General features: G+C 44.0%; 1 protein-coding gene across 1 annotated transcript in view; it reads right to left on the minus strand.

Moving 5' to 3' along the window:
- Zrsr2 (zinc finger CCCH-type, RNA binding motif and serine/arginine rich 2) overlaps nt 1–5,874 on the minus strand; it is a 30,508-nt gene extending 24,634 nt beyond the window's left edge. Inside the window, exons 1-3 of the mRNA XM_045140481.1 lie at nt 5,810–5,874; nt 5,250–5,332; nt 2,106–2,190 (exon numbers count right to left, since the gene is read on the minus strand). Coding sequence (XP_044996416.1) covers nt 2,106–2,190; nt 5,250–5,332; nt 5,810–5,850 — 209 coding nt within the window. The 5' untranslated portion in view covers nt 5,851–5,874. The remainder of the gene's footprint in view (nt 1–2,105; nt 2,191–5,249; nt 5,333–5,809) is intronic.
- Nucleotides 5,875–18,281: the final 12,407 nt, after the last annotated feature.

Genomic DNA, 18,281 nt, shown 5'->3' on the forward strand with positions numbered 1-18,281 from the left:
ATGGTAGGTTTCACAAGCAAGTGCCTTTAGCTGCTGAGTCATCTCCCTATGAAAGGTATCTTCTAAGAAAGCAGGGAAGTCAGGGTAAGAACCAGAAGGCAGAAGGAAAGCTTTTGGGAAAGAAACTGTCTTTCCAGAGCTTAATAAAGTTGTAACTGACTACTTCTCTATTTCACAGGCACGTATGGCTGTGACATTTTTTACATAAGAAAATGACAGTGACTTTCCTTTTAGGTGATCACAGTAATGTTTAGGTTCCAATAAGGTAGGTAATAAATTTCAAGGCAATATTTAGCCTTTCATATTCTGAAAGCTTAATTCTCCGTATGGTATATATTCTTTTCCCACTCATATTACTTCTTGTAATTGATTTATTAAAAAAAAATAGGCAGGCTAGAGAGATGGCTTACAGGTTAAGGCACTTGCCTGCCAAGCCTAAGGACCAAGGTTCAATTCCCCAAGACCCATGTAAGCCAAATGCACAAGGTGGCACATGCATCTGGAGTTCATTTGCAATGGCTAGTGGCTCTGACATGCCCATTCTCTCTATATGCCTCTTCCTCTCTCTCTCCCTCTCTCTCTCAAATAAATAATTATTTTTTGAAAAAGAGCTGGGCATGGTGACATATTCTTGCAAAGCCAGCTGAGGTCCAAGGATGTCCAATTCAGGCTAGCCTAGAGTACACAGCAAGATTCTGCATCAAATAAATCCTAGCTAACTAAATAAATAAATCTGTACTTATTTTTATAATCCCTTTTCATCTTTTCTTAGAACCTTTATTCTATTATTTTAAAAAAATATTTCATTTATTTATTTGAGAGAGGGAGACAGAATGGGCACACCAGGACCTCTAGCCACTGTAAGCAAACTCCAGACACATGTGTCACCTTGTGCATCTGACTGTTGTGGGTACTTGGAAATTTAACCTGGTTCCTTAGGCTTTGCAGGCAGTTTGGATGTTTGAAGGCACATTCCAAGAATTTCAGGACTCTTTTGACTGTAAAGAGTATGAGAGTCCAAAGGTTTATAATGAAATATGCCAGGCTTTTACAGAGCTGAAGTCACAGAATTAATTTTTCAAAATGCAGAGTACAGTCAGGTTATACATGTTAATGATCTCAGCACTCAGGAATCTGAGACAGGAAGATTGCAATTTTTAGGCCAACTTGGGCTACACAGCAAAATCTTGTCTCAAGAAAACAAAACAAAGGTAAGGTTACCTTAAACTGGTAAGTCTCCGACATCCAATATCACAAGTTTCTAATTTAAAGAGGGCTTATGTGAGTGCTAGTCATCATTATCAACTTGACTGAACTTGGAACCACTTAAGGGACACTCTTAAGGGCACGTCTGTGAAGGAGTTTCCAGGGAGGGTTAGCTGGGGAGGAAAGACCCATCCTGAACATGGGCGGCACCATCGTCTAGCCTGGGCTCCCAGCCAAATAAGAAAGGGAAGGAGAAAGCAAGCAGCACACCAGCATGCATCTCCGCTTCCTGCCTGCAGATGGGATGGGATCAACGGTCTCATGCTGCTGAACATTCAGCTAGAGCTGCTCCTGCCACCAAAATTTCCATCATGATGGACTGAACCCTAAACTGTGTAGTGCCAAGTAGTACTAGGTACATTCCCATTGGTACATGCCACATTTTAAAAAAGATAAAACAAAACGAAAAAAGAAACACACACACACGCGCACGCACACAGCACTACCCCTTGAAAAAATAGAATACTTTCATCATCTTACAAGACAAGAAATCTGTTAAAAGTTGGGCAACCGGGCCAGACATAAGATGGCTGATGACATGAAAATCAAATCAAATCAGAGGTAGGAGAATCGCCATGAGTTTGAGGCCACCCTGAGATTACATAGTGAATTCCAGGTCAGTGTGGGCTAGAGCAAGACCCTACTTTCAAAAGCAGAAGAAGAAAAAAAAAAAAAAGATATCTACTTTTAGCCCATCAGCTACAGATTTAAATAGTTTATTCAAGTTATTTTGTAAAACCCACTTGGAGCAAGATTTTATACAGAAAACCAATGCTAGTTGGTTAAGGCTGATAAAATTCCAATAACAGTTCATTTTAGGTGTCTCAATTAGTGCTGACCTCTCTTTCTCCTCCAACAGCCTTTCTTTTTCTAATTGTTGTTCTTCAATAAAAGTGTCTTCTTCCTCCTCCTTCTGTGAGACTCCTGAGGAAATTCAAATAGTTTATTAAACTGAATATTACAAATCCTTGGTCAATAATTCAGGAAAAACTACACAAAATCTTTGATTTTTACAATTATGGTAAAAATCTAATACTTTCACTGTGTGTGTGTGTGTGTGTGTTTAAAATGCATTAAATGGGGCTGGAGAGGGCTGGAGAGATGGCTTAGCGGTTAAGCGCTTGCCTGTGAAGCCTAAGGACCCCGGTTCGAGGCTCGGTTCTCCAGGTCCCACGTTAGCCAGATGCACAAGGGGGCACACGCGTCTGGAGTTCGTTTGCAGAGGCTGGAAGCCCTGGCGCACCCATTCTCTCTCTCTCCCTCTATCTGTCTTTCTCTCTATGTCTGTCGCTCTCAAATAAATAAATTAAAAATTAAAAAAAAAAACAATGGGGCTGGAGGGATGGCTTAGCATTTAAGGCACTTGCCTGTGAAGTCTAAGGACCCAGGTTCAAATCTCCATGACCCATGTAAGCCAGATGCCCAAGGTCACATATGCATCTGAAGTTTGTAGTGACTGGAGGCCATGGTGTACCCATTCTCTCTCTCTCTCAAAGAAATTAAATGTATTTATGTACATGTGTGTGTTTGTGGGTGTATGTATGGACATGCCAGAGCATTTTGCCACTGCAAAGGATACCAGATGCTTGTACCACTTTTTGCATCTGATGGATGTGGATGGCTTGGGAATTGAACCCAGGCCTGTAGGCACTACAAGCAAGTGCCTTTAACCATGGGGTCATACTCTCAGCCTTTTTAAAAAAAAGTATTAACATTTATTTATTTAAGAGAGAATATCGGCACATCAGGGCCTCCTGCCACTACAAACAAGCTCCGGACATGTGCTATGTTGTGTATCTGGCTTTATATGGGGATTGTGGAATTGAACCTGGGTCAGCAGGTTTTGCAAGTAAGCACCTTTAACTGGTGAGTCATCTCACCAGTCCCCCACCCCCAAACCTAATGCTTTCAAGTAATAAGACCTTGGGGCTGGAGAGATGGCTTAGTGGTTAAGGCACTTGCCTATGAAGCCTAGGGACCCAGGTTTGATTCTCCAGGTCCCATGTAAGCCAGATGCATATGGTGGCACATGCATCTGGAGTTCGTTGCAGTGGCTAGAGGTCCTGGTGTGCCCATTCTCACTCTCTCTCTTCCCTCTCTCTGTCTCTAATAAACAAATAAAAATTAAAAAAAAATCTAAAAACAAATTTTTAAAAAGACAAATAATAAGACCTTGAATTGCCCAAATTCAGGTACATCAAAATAGAATAATGGAAGTGGATAGCACTTAAATTTTAAAAAAGCAAACAAACAATGGTTCCATCATGACAGTGTAGGAAGGAGCATCACCTCTAGAGAAGAATGGCACCTAACAAGTGTCCAAACACTAAAGGTAGAGAAATTAGCACTTTTGCAACTCACAGTGGTTTTCCCTATTATCCCTGAAGCTACATCCTGCCTCTGACCAGTTTTCAAGTGCTAAGTGAGACCCTACCTCAAAAAACAACAACAATAAAAAATACATGTTGCAAGTAAACACACTGCTCCTTCCTTCCCAAATACTCTAAGTACTGCTACTAAAACAGCAACTGAGAAGTCCAAAAGTGAGTGAAAACTCCACAGCTATGTATCTCAAGGCCAGATAATCCTACTGACTTGAGGAAAGCATCTCTGGACTGACATCCTCTGAACATTGTCTACAATAATTTAGTAAGCATATTTGGGTGATAGACTGACACCCTTCACAACCCAGATTTGCTGTGCTATTTTAATGCTCGTGCCTGCATTTATAACTACTTTATCACTGTATAAAATCCTAATCCAATTAAACAGGTGAACAGAATATGTGTCATCAAAGTGGCCATTGCATTTATATTCTCATAATGGCTCATGAGAGGGGCTGGGGAAATGGCTCAGTGGTTAAACACACTCGCTTTGGAAGCCTGCTGGACCTTGTAATTTTTTTGGAGGGGGGTGGGGCAGGTTGACCTGGAATTCATTATGTAGTCTCAGGCTGGCCTCGAACTCACAGCAATCATCCTACTTCTGCCTCCCAAGTGCTTAAAGACACGTGACTCCATGCCTGGCCCCATGTTTGATTCCTTAACACTCACATAAAGTCAGATGCAAAAGGTGGCACAACCACCTGACATTTGTTTCCTGGGACAAGAGACCACACACACACACACACACACACACACACATACACACACAAAAATAATTTAAATATATTTTTGAGTTGGAGAATGGTTTAGCAGTTAAGGTGCTTGCCTGCAAAGCCTAAGGACCCAGGATTGATTCCCCAGTACCCACGTAAGCCACATGCACAAAGTGGTGCATGTGTCTAGAATTCATTTGCAGTAGCTAGAGGTCCTGGCATGCCCATTCTCTTTCTATATCTTCTTCTTGTTCTTTCTCTCAAATAAACAAAATATTTAAAAAATTTTAAGTGGGCCGGGCATGGTGGCACATGCCTTTAATCCCAGAAGTTGGGAGGCAGAGGTAGGAGGATCACCATGAGTTCGAGGCCACCTTGAGACTCCATACTGAATTCCAGGTCAGCCTGGGCTAGAGTGAGGCCCTCCCTCAAAAAAAAAAAAAATAAGTGAATAAATCAAAATAATGGAGGAAGGGGTAGGGAATGGGGAACATTGGAGATTGGTGGGAGAGGGTTATGATCAGGATAGATATTATATATTTATGGAGGTTGTTAATAAAAAGTTAAAAAGAGGCCAGGCCTGGTGGCACACGCCTTTAATCGCAGCACTCAGGAGGCAGAAGTCAGAGGATCACCATGACTTTGAGGCCACCCTGAGACTACATAGTGAATTCTATGTTATCCTGGGCTAGAGCAAGACCCTACCTCGAAATCCTCCCAACCCCCGCCAAAAGAAAAAAGAAAAGCAGGTATCAGGTTCTGTCATAGGAAGGATGTGAAGGCCAAATGACATTGGGGTTGGGCTAGCTGCACAGAACATCAACTTTGGGTAGGAGCGGTGGAAACAATTTTATTTTCAAGCAAAGTAGACAAGGAATGTACTTACCATCTGAGTCTCTCAACCGAGCGAGTTCCTGGCGGCGTTTCTTTCGTCGCTCCTTCTTCAGGGCAGCCCGGAACCTTTTGTGGCTGGAAGATTGCAAAAACATCCATCAGGGTGTCAGCGATCTCAAGCTCAGCATCCCTCTTCTCCTCACCCAAGGTCAGGAAATCTCCCAGGTGATGGGGAGAGCCATCTCGCTCCCCATGTTTTGTGGTGGTGGTTGTTAAACTTTTCATTGACCACCTCCATACAGACAGACGATGTATCATGATCATCCCCTCCCACTACCCTTCTTTGCCCCACTCCCCAGCCTTTTCCATTGATCCCGTATTTCTCCATCTAGTCCCTGTGCTTCCCTCCCGTGTTCTTAATGACGACTATTGTCATCTTCAGCCTTAGATCTCCAAGCAGCCACCTGTTCCCCTACTCGGCATCCCGAGCCTACAGGGCCAAGGGCTAGGAGCTACAGCGGTGGCTCAGGTCCCCTCCGCGCCTGAGCGTCCTCCAGGCTGTCCCGGCCCCAGATTCTCTTGTCTTCATCACCTCTTCCCCAGCGATACTACCTCGGTTTCTCGGGAAATGCCGCCTCCTGCGGCGCGGCCATGTTGCCACACTGCCCTTCCCCCACTAGGAACCTAACCGGAAGAAAAGGAAGTAACCTCACAGATGACGCAACCGTTGCAAGGCCAGCCTCTGCCAGGGCGGAACCAAAAGGCCAAGGGATACTGGGCAGCCTAAGTAAGTGTCTGCTCGCGGTAAACGCCTCTGCAACACCCTGAGCCGGGGGCGATCCTTTCCTCCCAAGCCGCTAGCTCCGAGCATCAGCAACACCCGTCGCCCCAGGCGGCGTCCGGGACCTAAGGGGTTAAAGCCATGCGCGCGCCCCCCCTACGACTTTGTCCTCATTCAATTTCCCTGGAATTGCCAGCCCTGTTTCCCGTGGATTTCTCCAGGCTCCACCTTCCCCCTCGGTTCCACCAGTCAACCTCAGGCAAAGTTTCAGATTCCACCCCCTTCTTGTGACGCCTTTGGGCTAGGGAGGGCGAACTCAACGGGAGGGGGGCGGTGTCCTGACACTAAGGAGTTTACTGTTGACACTCGGCAGCGAGGGGCGAGGCGAGGTAGCCCACGACTTTAATCCCAGCACTCGGGGGGGCACAGCTGGGAGGATCGCCAGCCTGAGACTGCATAGTGAATCCCAGATCAGCCTGGGCTACAGACCCTACCTTGAAAACACACACACACACACACACACACACACACACACACACAGACACAGACACAGACACAGACACAGACACAGACACAGACAGACAGACAGACAGACTGACTGACTGACTGACTCAGCCCCGGCCAAATACATAGGCAAAGGTGACCTGGACATTTTCTGCTTGAGATCTGAAGGAGCGAGGCTTTCCCTAGGGGAAAGGGTAGGAACAAAATTCCAGTCTAGTCAGCACATGCGTAGGCGCGGGGAGGTTAAGCCTGCTTCCCCAGTGTGCTGGCGCCTGCGGGAATTTGCTTAGCGAATTCAAACTGCAAATCTAGGGTATCAAGGAAATCAGAGGGCTGGGGAGACAGCTAGGCAGTTAAAGGTGCTTGCTTACAGAGCCTGCCCTGTCCAGGCTTAATAGCCCCAAAAGCCAGGTGACGCACAAAGTGTCGCATGTCTGTAGTTTCTCTGCAGTGGCAAGAGGCCCAAGGGCTCTCATACCCTCTTTCTTTTCTTTGCTTTGCTTTTCGAGGTCGAGGACAGCCTGAGACTAGCGAGTGACTTCCAGGTCAGCCTGGGCTAGAATGAAACCCTACCTCAAAAACAAACAAACAAACAGAAAACAGTCCAGGGCTAGAGAGATGGCTTAGTGGTTAAGCGCTTGCCTGTGAAGCCTAAGGACACCTGTTCCAGGCTCGATTCCCCAGGAACCACGTTAGCCAGATGCACAAGGTGGCGCATGCGTCTGGAGTTCGTTTGCAGTGGCTGGATGCCCTAGCGTGCCCATTCTCTCCCTCTCTCCCTCCCTCCCTCCCTCCCCCCCCCTCAACTGCCTCTTTCTCTGTCATTCTCAAATAAATAAATAAAAATAAAAATAAATTTAAAAATCCAAAAGATAAGAAAAGAAAGATGTAGGTAGAAGTGAGCTGACATTACATAATGGAGAGCCGGGTATACTTTGGAATGATTATATTCTATAGACAATGGTAGCAACCTGTGGTGGTGCTTGTATTCTAGGTAAATTGTAGTTTGAAATATAAGGGCTTAAAAAATAAAACTAGGGCGTCTGTGGTGCCACACACCTGTAACCCCTCCACTCTCAGCGCTTGGTAAATGGAGGCAGGAGGATTGCGCTTATCCTCAGCCACATAGAGAATTTGAGGCCAGCCTGGGTTACACGGACCCTGCCTCAATGCACCCCCTCCCCCCGTAAAGAAAACACTGGAATGTGCCAGGAATGGTAGGGCATGCCTTTAATTCCAGCACTGTGAATTCGAGGCCAGCCTGAGTCTACATAGTGAATTCCAGGTCAGCCTGGGCTAGGAGCTACCATGTAAAAAAAAAAAAAAAATCTGGAATTCACTATCACAATAATCTAGGTGAGGTGATGAGAAAACAAATGGAGGCACCAGAAACTGAGAACAAAAATAAGCACTTCTGGGCTAGAGATATGGCTTAGTGGTTAAGCGCTTGCCTGTGAAGCCTAAGGAGCCCGGTTGGAGGCTCGATTCCCCAGGACCCACGTTAGCCAGATGCGCAAGGGGGTGCATGCGTCTGGAGTTCATTTGCAGTGGCTGGAGGCCCTGGTGCACCCATTCTCTCCCTCTCTCTCTCCTGCCTTTCTCTGTCACTCTCAAATAAATAAAAAATGAACAAAAAATAATTTTAAAAACCCTTCTAATAATCAGACTAACGTACACATTCAAGATCAGAAACACGGACAAGAAAGCATTTCTACCATCCACAACCACACATGAAAAAACTCCATCTTTTGAGGAACAGAAACTGAGTAAGCTTTGTTCCTTTTCTTTCTTTCTATTCATTTATTTATTTTTTCTGTGTGTATATGCTGCCAGTGCCTCAGCGTGCATGTGGAGGTCAGAGGACAATCTCTGGGTGCTGGTTCTGTTCTCCCACCTTGTTTGAGTCCCTAAGGCTGTTTTCCCAGTGGGGAGGTCAGACTAGTTAGCCCTCAAACTTTTGCATTCTCTTGACTCTGTCTCCCATTGCCACAGATTTCTTGAGCAATCTCTCTAGCTCTTTTGCTTTGTTATTTTAAAAAAAAATATTTGGGGGGCTGGAGAGATGGCTTAGCGGTTAAGCGCTTGCCTGTGAAGCCTAAGGACCCCGGTTCGAGGCTCAGTTCCCCAGGTCCCACGTTAGCCAGATGCACAAGGGGGCGCACGCGTCTGGAGTTCGTTTGCAGAGGCTGGAAGCCCTGGCGCACTCATTCTCTCTCTCTCCCTCTATCTGTCTTTCTCTCTGTGTCTGTCGCTCTCAAATAAATAAAAAATTAAAAAAAAAATATTTGGGGCTGAAGAGATGATTAAGGTGTTTGCCTGAGAAGCCTAAGGACCCAGGTTTGACTCCCCAGTACCCACGTCAGCCAGTGGCACATGTGCCTGGAGTTCGTTTGCAGTGGTTGGAGGCCCTGGTGGGCCCATTCTCTCTCTCTGTCTTTCTCTGCCTCTTTCTCTCTGTCTTTCGCTCTCAAATGAATAAATAAAAATAAAAAACAGAAACAAACGAAATTTAAAAATTATTTAATTTACTTATTAACAAGGAGAGAGAGACAGGAGAGACAGGATGGGTTCACTCTAGACGCAGGCGCCACTTTGTGTATTTAGCTTTATGTGGGTACTGAATCATGGCAATGGAACCAGGGCCATTGCAAGGAAGTACCTTTACCCACTGAGACATTTCTCCTGCCCTTCTTTCTTTTTTTGTCTTTGTTTTTTACAGGTAAGGCCTCGCTGTAGCCCAAGCTGACCGGGAACTCACTATGTAGTCTCAGGTTTGCCTCGAACTCATGGCGACCTTGCTACCTCAGCCTCACTAGTGCTGGCATCAAAGGCATTCGCCACCATGCCCAGCTTCTTGTCTTTTTTAACAGGGTCTCAAGAATCCCAAATTGCCAGAGTGTAAACTTTAACTTCTGAAACTCTTGTCAGCACATCCAGAATGCTGGGATTACAGGTGTGTCCCGCTACATCGTTTATAGCTTTGTTCCTTTCATCTCTGTATTAAAATTGTGGGGGTAGGAGATGGAGAGATGGATGGCTCAACTATTAAAGGTACTTGCTTGAAAAGCCTGTTACCTCAGGTTTGACTCCCCAGTACCCACCTACATAAAGCCAGATGCACAAAGTAACACATGGGTCTAGAGTTCATTTGCAGTGGCAGGAGGCCCTGGCACATCTAGCCCCCATCCCTCTCCCTCAGCTTGCAAATAAATAAGCAAACATATTAAAAAGAAAACATTGTGCAATTGCAGATATGCACAACTACTAAACTGTTCCTGCTCCTCCAAACTTCTCCTTTGAGTCTCTCAGCTGAAAGCTAAGCTCTGCATAAAACCTCACCATTTTCCCTCTTCCTAAGATACTTGGCAACGCGTTTCCCTCTAACATCCAGGTGATCTTGTCCAGTGCAATGTATCCATAACTGTAGAAATAGGCTTTGGAATTAAAAGCATTAGGAAATTCGAGCTCTTTCTGGTCTTGAATAAATTCCTTCATATTTAGTCCTTGGCTTCATCATCTGTAAAAATAAACATAGCAATAATAATTCCTATCTTGTGAAGCTTTTCTTAAAGATTGTACAAAACAAGAAAAATATCCAACATATTATGGTATAATACCCTTCATTTGCTTCACATGCTTCTTGCACTAAATCTTCTTCATTAGTGTGGGGTTTTTTGGGAGGGGGGAGAAAGATTCATGAAACCAAAACTGGCCTCAAATTAACTATGTAGTTAAGGATGACCTTGAAGTATTGATCCTCCTGCTTCCACCTCTCAAGGGCTAGGATTCCATGAGCCTCCGTTCTGGGCTCTAGCACTAAATCTTAAATTTTTGTAAGATTTGGCAATTACAGCTCCAAACTAGAGAAAGCTCTGGGTGACACAGATTATGACAACTTTGACTATGACTACCAATTTTGCCAGTCCCTAAGACTAGGGCTTATTCCAAGAGTTACTGCCATTCTGGAAGCATCATGTTTGTCTGCTGTAATCTTTCTTATGCATCAACTTTCACTTCAGTGCACTAAGGGTGTCTTCTGAGAGGTTACAGCCTGACGTGGTGGTGCACTCCTGTGATCCTAGCACTCAGGAGGCTGAGGTAGGAGGAGTGCCATGAGTTTAGGGCCAGCCTTGACTAAACTGTGAGTTCCAGATTGGCTTGGGCTACCTCAAAAACCTCCTAAACTTACAACATGCTCCCCCGAGACACAACGTGACCTGGATATCCATGCCCTCACAGTGCCTGACACTACCTACACAAGACCATCATAATAGGACAAAAAGATTGTGACATCAAAATTAAAAGAGAGACTGATTGAGATGGGGAGGGGATATGATGGAAAATGGAGTTTCAAAGGGGAAAGTAGGGGGAGGGAGGGAGGACATTACCATGGGATATTGTTTTCAATCATGGAAGTTCTTAATAAAAAAAAAATTGAAAAGAAAAAACCTCCTAAAATAAGAACTAAAAATATATACAGATGGAAATTTTGTCTTATTATGACTGATTTATAAATGAATGTAAATATACTTTAATAGGAGTGAGGCATATATTTGCAAGTTAACTACTAAATTCGTTTTCATAAAAAAGTTTGAATGGTTCAAGTTAATGTTATTACTGAAGGAACACAAAGTGCCGATTCCATTTCCAAACTCAAACTAAGACTGCTGTCATTTGAATTCCAATAAGGAAATTCATTATCTTACTAAACTTTTTTTTTTTTTTGAGGAGATGCATCATTTTAGAAGAGACAATGTCATCCTAACTGATGGACAGGATAGCTCTCTGGGTGGCTTTGAGTCAACCCAGTTCTCTATTTTGCTTGTAATTTCCAAGAAAACTGTAGAATATGCTGGCAATGCAATTTCTTGCCTGGATCTGGTTCCTGCCCTTCTTAGGAACGTACCAGACTTCATTCTACTCTTTCTTGGAAGCAGGATGGGCTCTGAAGTTTTGTCTGTTGAACCTCACAGCCCTTGAGGGTGTACAACCTGGGGACAAAGGGGGACCCTAAGCTACGATGCAAGTGGGACAGTGCACTGCAGGAAACTTCGAAGAACCAGTTTACAAATAAGCCTAGGCTTCATTCGTCTTCCGGCCTACCTGTGAATTAATAATATATGCTTTGCATAACTTATGCATGAGTATTTTACTTATTTGAGAAGGGGGGAAATGGGCACAGCCTATTGCTGCTACAGATGAATTCCAGACCCATGCACCACTTTGTTCATCCAGCTTTATATGGGTACTAGGAAATCGAACCCAGGCCTTTGTAAGCGAGTGCCTTTAACAGCTGAGCCATCTCCCCAGCCCCCATGACTTGCACATGAATGTGTTCTGGCTCATCACTCAGACAGGCTGGAAACCACCACATGGTGATTCTGCTCCACATCATGTAGCCCTGGGAAAGAAGAAAGGCAGTTTCAGAAGTTGTGATGTCTGCAGACTGTACAGTGGGCTTGCATAGAAAGAGGTGACCCATGAGAAGTTAGCTGGCCTTTCCCATGGCTAACTGTATAAATTTAGAGAGATTCTATTAGTTTAAGAGAAGGAAAGAGGACATAGTATGAAGGGCTCCTGCCCATGAGAAACAGAAAGGGGTAAAGCCTACCTAGAGAACCAAGTTGGAGTCATTTAAAGGTTCTGAATGGTGACTGAACTAACCAGCCATGACACCAACTTTGGGGACTGAGCGCCCATGACTACTTCTCTAGTAAATCCCTTGAGTTTTCCAGTTGCTTTCTGGGCTATATGCTAAAGGGTGTCTCACTAATGTCAAACCTATTTTATATGCCAAAAGAATAGGAATAAAAAGCCATTTGCCAGCTATTAACATTGTTTAAAATAAAATGGTTCAGTGATATACTACTTTTTTGTTTGTCTTTTCTTTTTTTTTAAATGACTTATTTAATATTTTATTTTAATTTACTTAATTTTTTAAAACTTTTTATTAGCATTTTCCATGATTGTAAAAAATATCCCATGTTAATTCCCTCCCTCCCCCCCACACTTTCCCCTTTGAAATTCCATTCTCCATCATATTACCTCTCCATCACAATCATTGTACTTACATATATACAATATCAACCTATTTGTTTTTTCGAGGTAGGGTCTCACGCTAGCCCAGGCTGACCTGGAATTCACTTTATAATCTCAGGGTGGAGTCAAACTCAGGTGATCCCCCTACCTCTGCCTCCCAAGTGCTGGTATTAAAGACATGCACCACCATGCCTGGCCCAAGCTACTATTTTTTTAACATTTTTTATATTTATTTATTTATCAGAGACAAGGAGAGAGAGAGAGAAAAAAAAAATTAAAGAGAGAATGGGTGTGCCAGGGCCTCCAGCCACTGTAAACAAACTCCAGATGCTTGCACCCCCTTGTGCATCTGGCTAATGTGGGTCCTGGGGAATCAAACCTGGGTCCTTTGGCTTTGCAGGCAAATGTCTTAACCGCTAAGCCATCTCTCCAGCCCCAAGCTACTGTTTTCTTTCTTTCTTTATTTATTTGAGAGTGACAGAGAGAGAAAGAGGCAGAGGGAGAGAGAAAGAGAATGGGCACGCCAGGGCTTCCAGCCACTGCAAACAAACTCCAGATGCATGTGACCCCTTGTGCATCTGGCTAACGTGGGACCTGGGGAATCTTGCTCGGTCGAAGAGGATGACCTTCCCAGAATAGAGGAGGACCGGTCTTCGGTCAAGGGCATACGAGTAGCTGCGGTCCCCTGCTAGAACCTACAAACAAGCTCCCAAGCTACTGCTTTTAATAAACACGAACAACAGTTTTATATGTACCACATTTTCTATTTTTTTATTTTATTTATTTTTTTTTTAATTTTTTTTGTTCATTTTTTATTTATTTATTTGAGAGCGACAGACACAGGGAGAAAGACAGATAGAGGGAGAGAGATAGAATGGGCGCGCCAGGGCTTCCAGCCACTGCAAACGAACTCCAGATGCGTGCGCCCCCTTGTGCATCTGGCTAACGTGGGACCTGGGGAACCGAGCCTTGAACCGGGGTCCTTAGGCTTCACAGGCAAGCGCTTAACCGCTAAGCCATCTCTCCAGCCCACATTTTCTATTTTTAATTATTTTTTATTAGAGAGAGCGAGAGAAGCTGATAGAGAGAGTGCACCAGGGCCTCTAGCCATTGCAGACAAACTCCAGATGCATGTGCTACCTTGGGCATCTGGCTTATATTAGTCCTGGGGGATCAAACCTGGTTCCTTTGGCTTTGCAGGCAAGTGCCTTAACCACTAAGCCATCTCTCCAACCCTATGTGTACCACATTTTTAATTTTTAACGCTGCCTTAATATTTTCTCATTAATATTTCTTGAAAATTTATATATGGGTCTGGAGACATGGCTCAGCAGTTAAAGGCACTTCCTTACAAACTCTAGTGGCCCAGATCCCATTCCCCCCACATATACCGAGATGCACAAAGTGGCTCGTGTGTCTGTGATTTGTTTTCAGTGGCAGGAGGCTCTGGTGTGCCCATACTCACTCTCCCCCTCGTTCTCTCTCTCTCTTTCTCACACACACACACATAAATAAAATATGAAAAAAGAAAATTTGGAAGCCAGGTGTATTGATGAAGGGGGGAATAGAGTTAGGTTGACCAGACCTCTGAAGGTAAAAAGGGCAGGAAAGATTGCACTTGCCAGAAATCCAAGATCATCTGACTTCTTATCTCTTGCCTAGCTCTGTAGAACTGTTTTTCCATAGTCAGAACCCCTCCTAGGAGGGTGGTCTTTCATAGGATTTAAACATTGTGGTTGGTCAAGTTGAGCCCCTAAAATTAATCTCTTCCTGGGACAGCCCCTAGCCCTAACTAGCCAGCGGGCCCTCTGGTTCACCTGGGTCAAAAGACAGCCCACCACCCTAAGGTTATAAATACTTTTCCAAAGAGAGGGCAGGTATTTGCTCTCTGATCACGTGGGAACTTCCAGCTGTGGGTGAGTTTTTCCCTTGGCTGGGCCTGGGCTGGCTCAGCTCAGGCCCAGGCCAATGCCCAGCTGGGTGGCCCCCCAGCCATTACTCTCTGCATGGGTTCCTTATCTCCTCCAGCTCCCCACATGGCACCAGCTCCTTCAACTTTCTCTTTACTTTTCAAGCTTTTTTTCCTGGATCCATATCTGGTCATATGGACCCCTCATCTAAATGTGGCCCACATGGGCTTTTGGGCTCCATATGGTGTAGTTCTCTTCTCCCCACTTGATCTCCCCTTACCTCCCAGCCTTCCCCTTTCCACACTCCTTTGTAAAAATGAATAAAATGTAAGTACCACAGAACTCCAATTTCCCCACTACAATGTCACACACCTTTAATCCCAGCACTTGGGAGGCAGAGGTAGGAGGATCATGGAGAGTTGGAGGCCACCCTGAGACTACATAGTGAATTCCAGGTCAGGCTGGGCTAGAGCAAAACCCTACCTCAAAAAAAGAAAAGAAAAAAAGAAAGAAAATTTGGTCTGGAGAGATGGCTTGGTGATTAATGAACTTGCCTGCAAAGCTTAAGGACCCAGATTCAATTCCCCAGTATCCACATAAGCCAGATGCACAAGGGGGCACATCACATGTGTCTAAATTCGTTTGCAGTGGCTAGAGGCCTTGGCACACCCATTCTCCCTAATAATAAGTAATATAAGTAATAAAAGTTTCATAAAGAAAGTTTATGTATGTAAAATGCATTTAAATTTTATCCTCTTCTGCCCCTACTTCCCCATGCTCCTTCTACTGAACCCCTTCCTCCCTCCAACCAATCAATCTGCTATTTTAATAACTTTATTTTTGCCTTCTTTTAATCATCTGTGATGCCATGTTGGCAGGTTTGATATTGTACAGGTAAAGACAGCCTCTGTGAGGTTATGAATGAAACAACCACCACATGTCTGCAATACACCAGTCCAAAGCACTCCCCTGCCCCCCGCCCATCCTCTGGCTCTCACATTCTTTCCACCACCTCGTCCACAATGTTCCCTGACTTTTGTCAGGTGTGATGCAGATGTCACATTTAATTCCAAGTGTTCAGCTGTCACTTCTTAGCTCTTTGATGAATCTGAGTCTCCCCTGTACTCACCACCATCTGTAAAAAGTTTCTTTAGTCAGTCGGGCATGGTGGCACACACCTTTAATCCCAGCACTCACAAGGCAGAGGTAAATGGATTGCCATGAGTTCAAGGCCACCCTGAGACTACATAGTGAATGCCAGGTCAGCCTGGGCCAGAGTGAGACCCTACCTTAAAAAACAAGTTTCTCTGGTCAAAAGTGAGAGCTACAGTGATTAAGGCATTTGCCTGCAAAGCCTGACAACCCAGTTTCAATTCCCCAGTACCATGTAAAACCAGATGTACAATGTGGTGCATGCATTTGGAATTCACTTGCAGTGGCCAAGGGCCTTGGCATGCCCATCCTCTCTCTCTCTCTCTCTCTCTCTGCTTGCAAGTAAATAAATAAAAATATTAAACATACACACCCACACACAAAAGTGAGACCTACTATATGAGCATAAATGAGAGTATTGAGAGGGAAATTTGATGGATAAAACATGTCCTGTTAGCCAAACAACGGTAGTAGCTTTTGCCCTAGTGCCTATGAGCTCTTAAACCATAGGCTTTTGAACTAGATTTTCAGTACCAGACTTGAATTCCCTCCTGTGAAACAGGCCTCAAATCCAATCAGAAGGCAGTTGGTGACCCCCATAACATCCATGCCACTATTATACCTGTGGGCTCATCTTCCTGCTGGTTAAGACTGTTAACCATGGCTGGAGAGATGGCTCAACAGTTAAAGATGTTTGCTTGCAAAGTAGGACAACCCAGGTTTGATTTCCCAATACCCTCATAAAGCCAGATACACAAAGTAGAACTGGAACACATATTTGGAGTTTGCAGTGGGAAGAAGTCCTACCCCACTTGTTCTCTCCCTCTCTCTCTCTCTTTGCACATATATTTAAATTTTTATTTTTGATATTTTATTTGTTTCAGAGAGAGGCAGATAGAAAGAAAGAGAGAATGGGTGCTCCAGGGCCTTTAGCCACTGCAAACAAACTCCAGATGCATGCACCCCTTTGTGCATCTGGCTTACGTGAGTCCTGGGGAATCAAACTGAAGTACTTAGGCTTTGCAGGCAAGTGCCTTAACTGCTAAGCCATTTCACCAGCCCTATTTTTTTTTTGTTTTTTTGAGGTAGGGTTTCACTCTAGTCAAGGCTGACCTGTATTCACTATGTCATCTCAGGGTGGTCTTGAACTCATGGTGATACTCATAACTCTGCCTCCTGAGTGCTGGGATTAAAGGCATGTGCCACTATGCCTGGCACCAGCCCTATTTTTTTTTCAAAGACTGTTAACCAGGGCTGGAGAGATGGCTTAGAGGGTAAGGCTCTTACCTGCAAAGCCAAAGTTCCCAAGTTTGATTCCCCAGGACCATGTAAGCCAGATGCACAAGGTGGTGCATGCATCTGGAGTTTGTTTGCAGTGGCTGGAGGCCCTGGCACACCTCTTCTCTCTCTCTCTCTCTATATATATATATATATATTTTTTTTTCTGCCTCCCCTTGCAAGTAAAAATAAAAATAAATTAAAATTAAAATAAAAAAGACCAGGCTTGAGAGATTGCTTAGTGGTTAAGGTGCTTGCCTGTGAAGCATAAGGACCCAGGTTTGATTCCCAAGGACCCACATAAGCCAGATGCACATGGTGGCACATGCATCTGGAATTCATTTGCAGTGGCTAGAGAACCTGGTGTGCCCGTGTGCATGCTCTCTCTCTCTCTCTCTCTCTCTCTCTAATAAACAAACAAATAAATAAAAATATTAGAAAAGAAAAAAATAAAAGACTATTAACCAGCTAAACAACCTGCTTGGGACTTTCTAGCACTATGGCACCTAGGCAGCAGGGAGGAAGCCTTCCTGACCAACCCTGGGATTGGAATTTTCTTTGACAATCTCTACCTTAAATTTTATTTCTAGTTATCTAACAAACAAGTAGGTTTCAGTTTGGCTTATTCATGTTGTCTTCAGTTTTGGTTAAATCTTGCCCTAACTCCTCATTTCTTCCATCTCCTTCCCCTAACCCCCCTTAGATTTTTCACACCTCTAGTACTCTGTCCCTCTACTTTCATATCTGCTGTCTCCTTCCTTTATGTCCTCCCTTCCTTTCCCTGCATGGCCCCTTTCAACCTTCTTAGCTTCTAGTATTGACTTTTATTCCACCTCACATAGTAATATAAAAATTCAATACTAGAAGCTACATATGAGAGAGAACATGGGTTTGTATATCTGCACTTAGTATATTTTTCTATGTCCATTTACTTGCCTACGAGTTTCTTAATTTCATTTTTCTTGATAATTGAATAAAATTACATTGTGCATACATACCACATCTTCATTATCCAATCATCAGTTGATGGACATCTAGGTTGATTTCATTTCCTAGCTATTGTGAATAGAGCAGCAATGAATATAGATGGTGTCTCTATAATAAAATTAGAGTCCTTAGGGTATATTTCCAGGAGTGGTATAGCTGGGCTAGATAGTAGATCTGTTTTTAAGGTTTTGAGGAACCTCCACACTGATTTGCATGGTGGCTGTGCTGTATAAAGGTTCTTCTTTTCCCACATCCTCACTAGCATTGGATTTTTTTTTTTTATGATAACCATTCTGACTGCAGTGGGATAGAATATCAAAGTAGTTGTAACTTGCATTCCCTTGATGGCTCAATATGCTGAACATCTATTTAGATGTGTTTGGGGCCATTTGTGTTTCTTCCTTTGAGAACTCTTTGTTCAGTTTCCTGCCCC

This window comes from Jaculus jaculus, chromosome X (genome assembly GCF_020740685.1).
Source record: "Jaculus jaculus isolate mJacJac1 chromosome X, mJacJac1.mat.Y.cur, whole genome shotgun sequence".
Taxonomy (NCBI): domain Eukaryota; kingdom Metazoa; phylum Chordata; class Mammalia; order Rodentia; family Dipodidae; genus Jaculus; species Jaculus jaculus.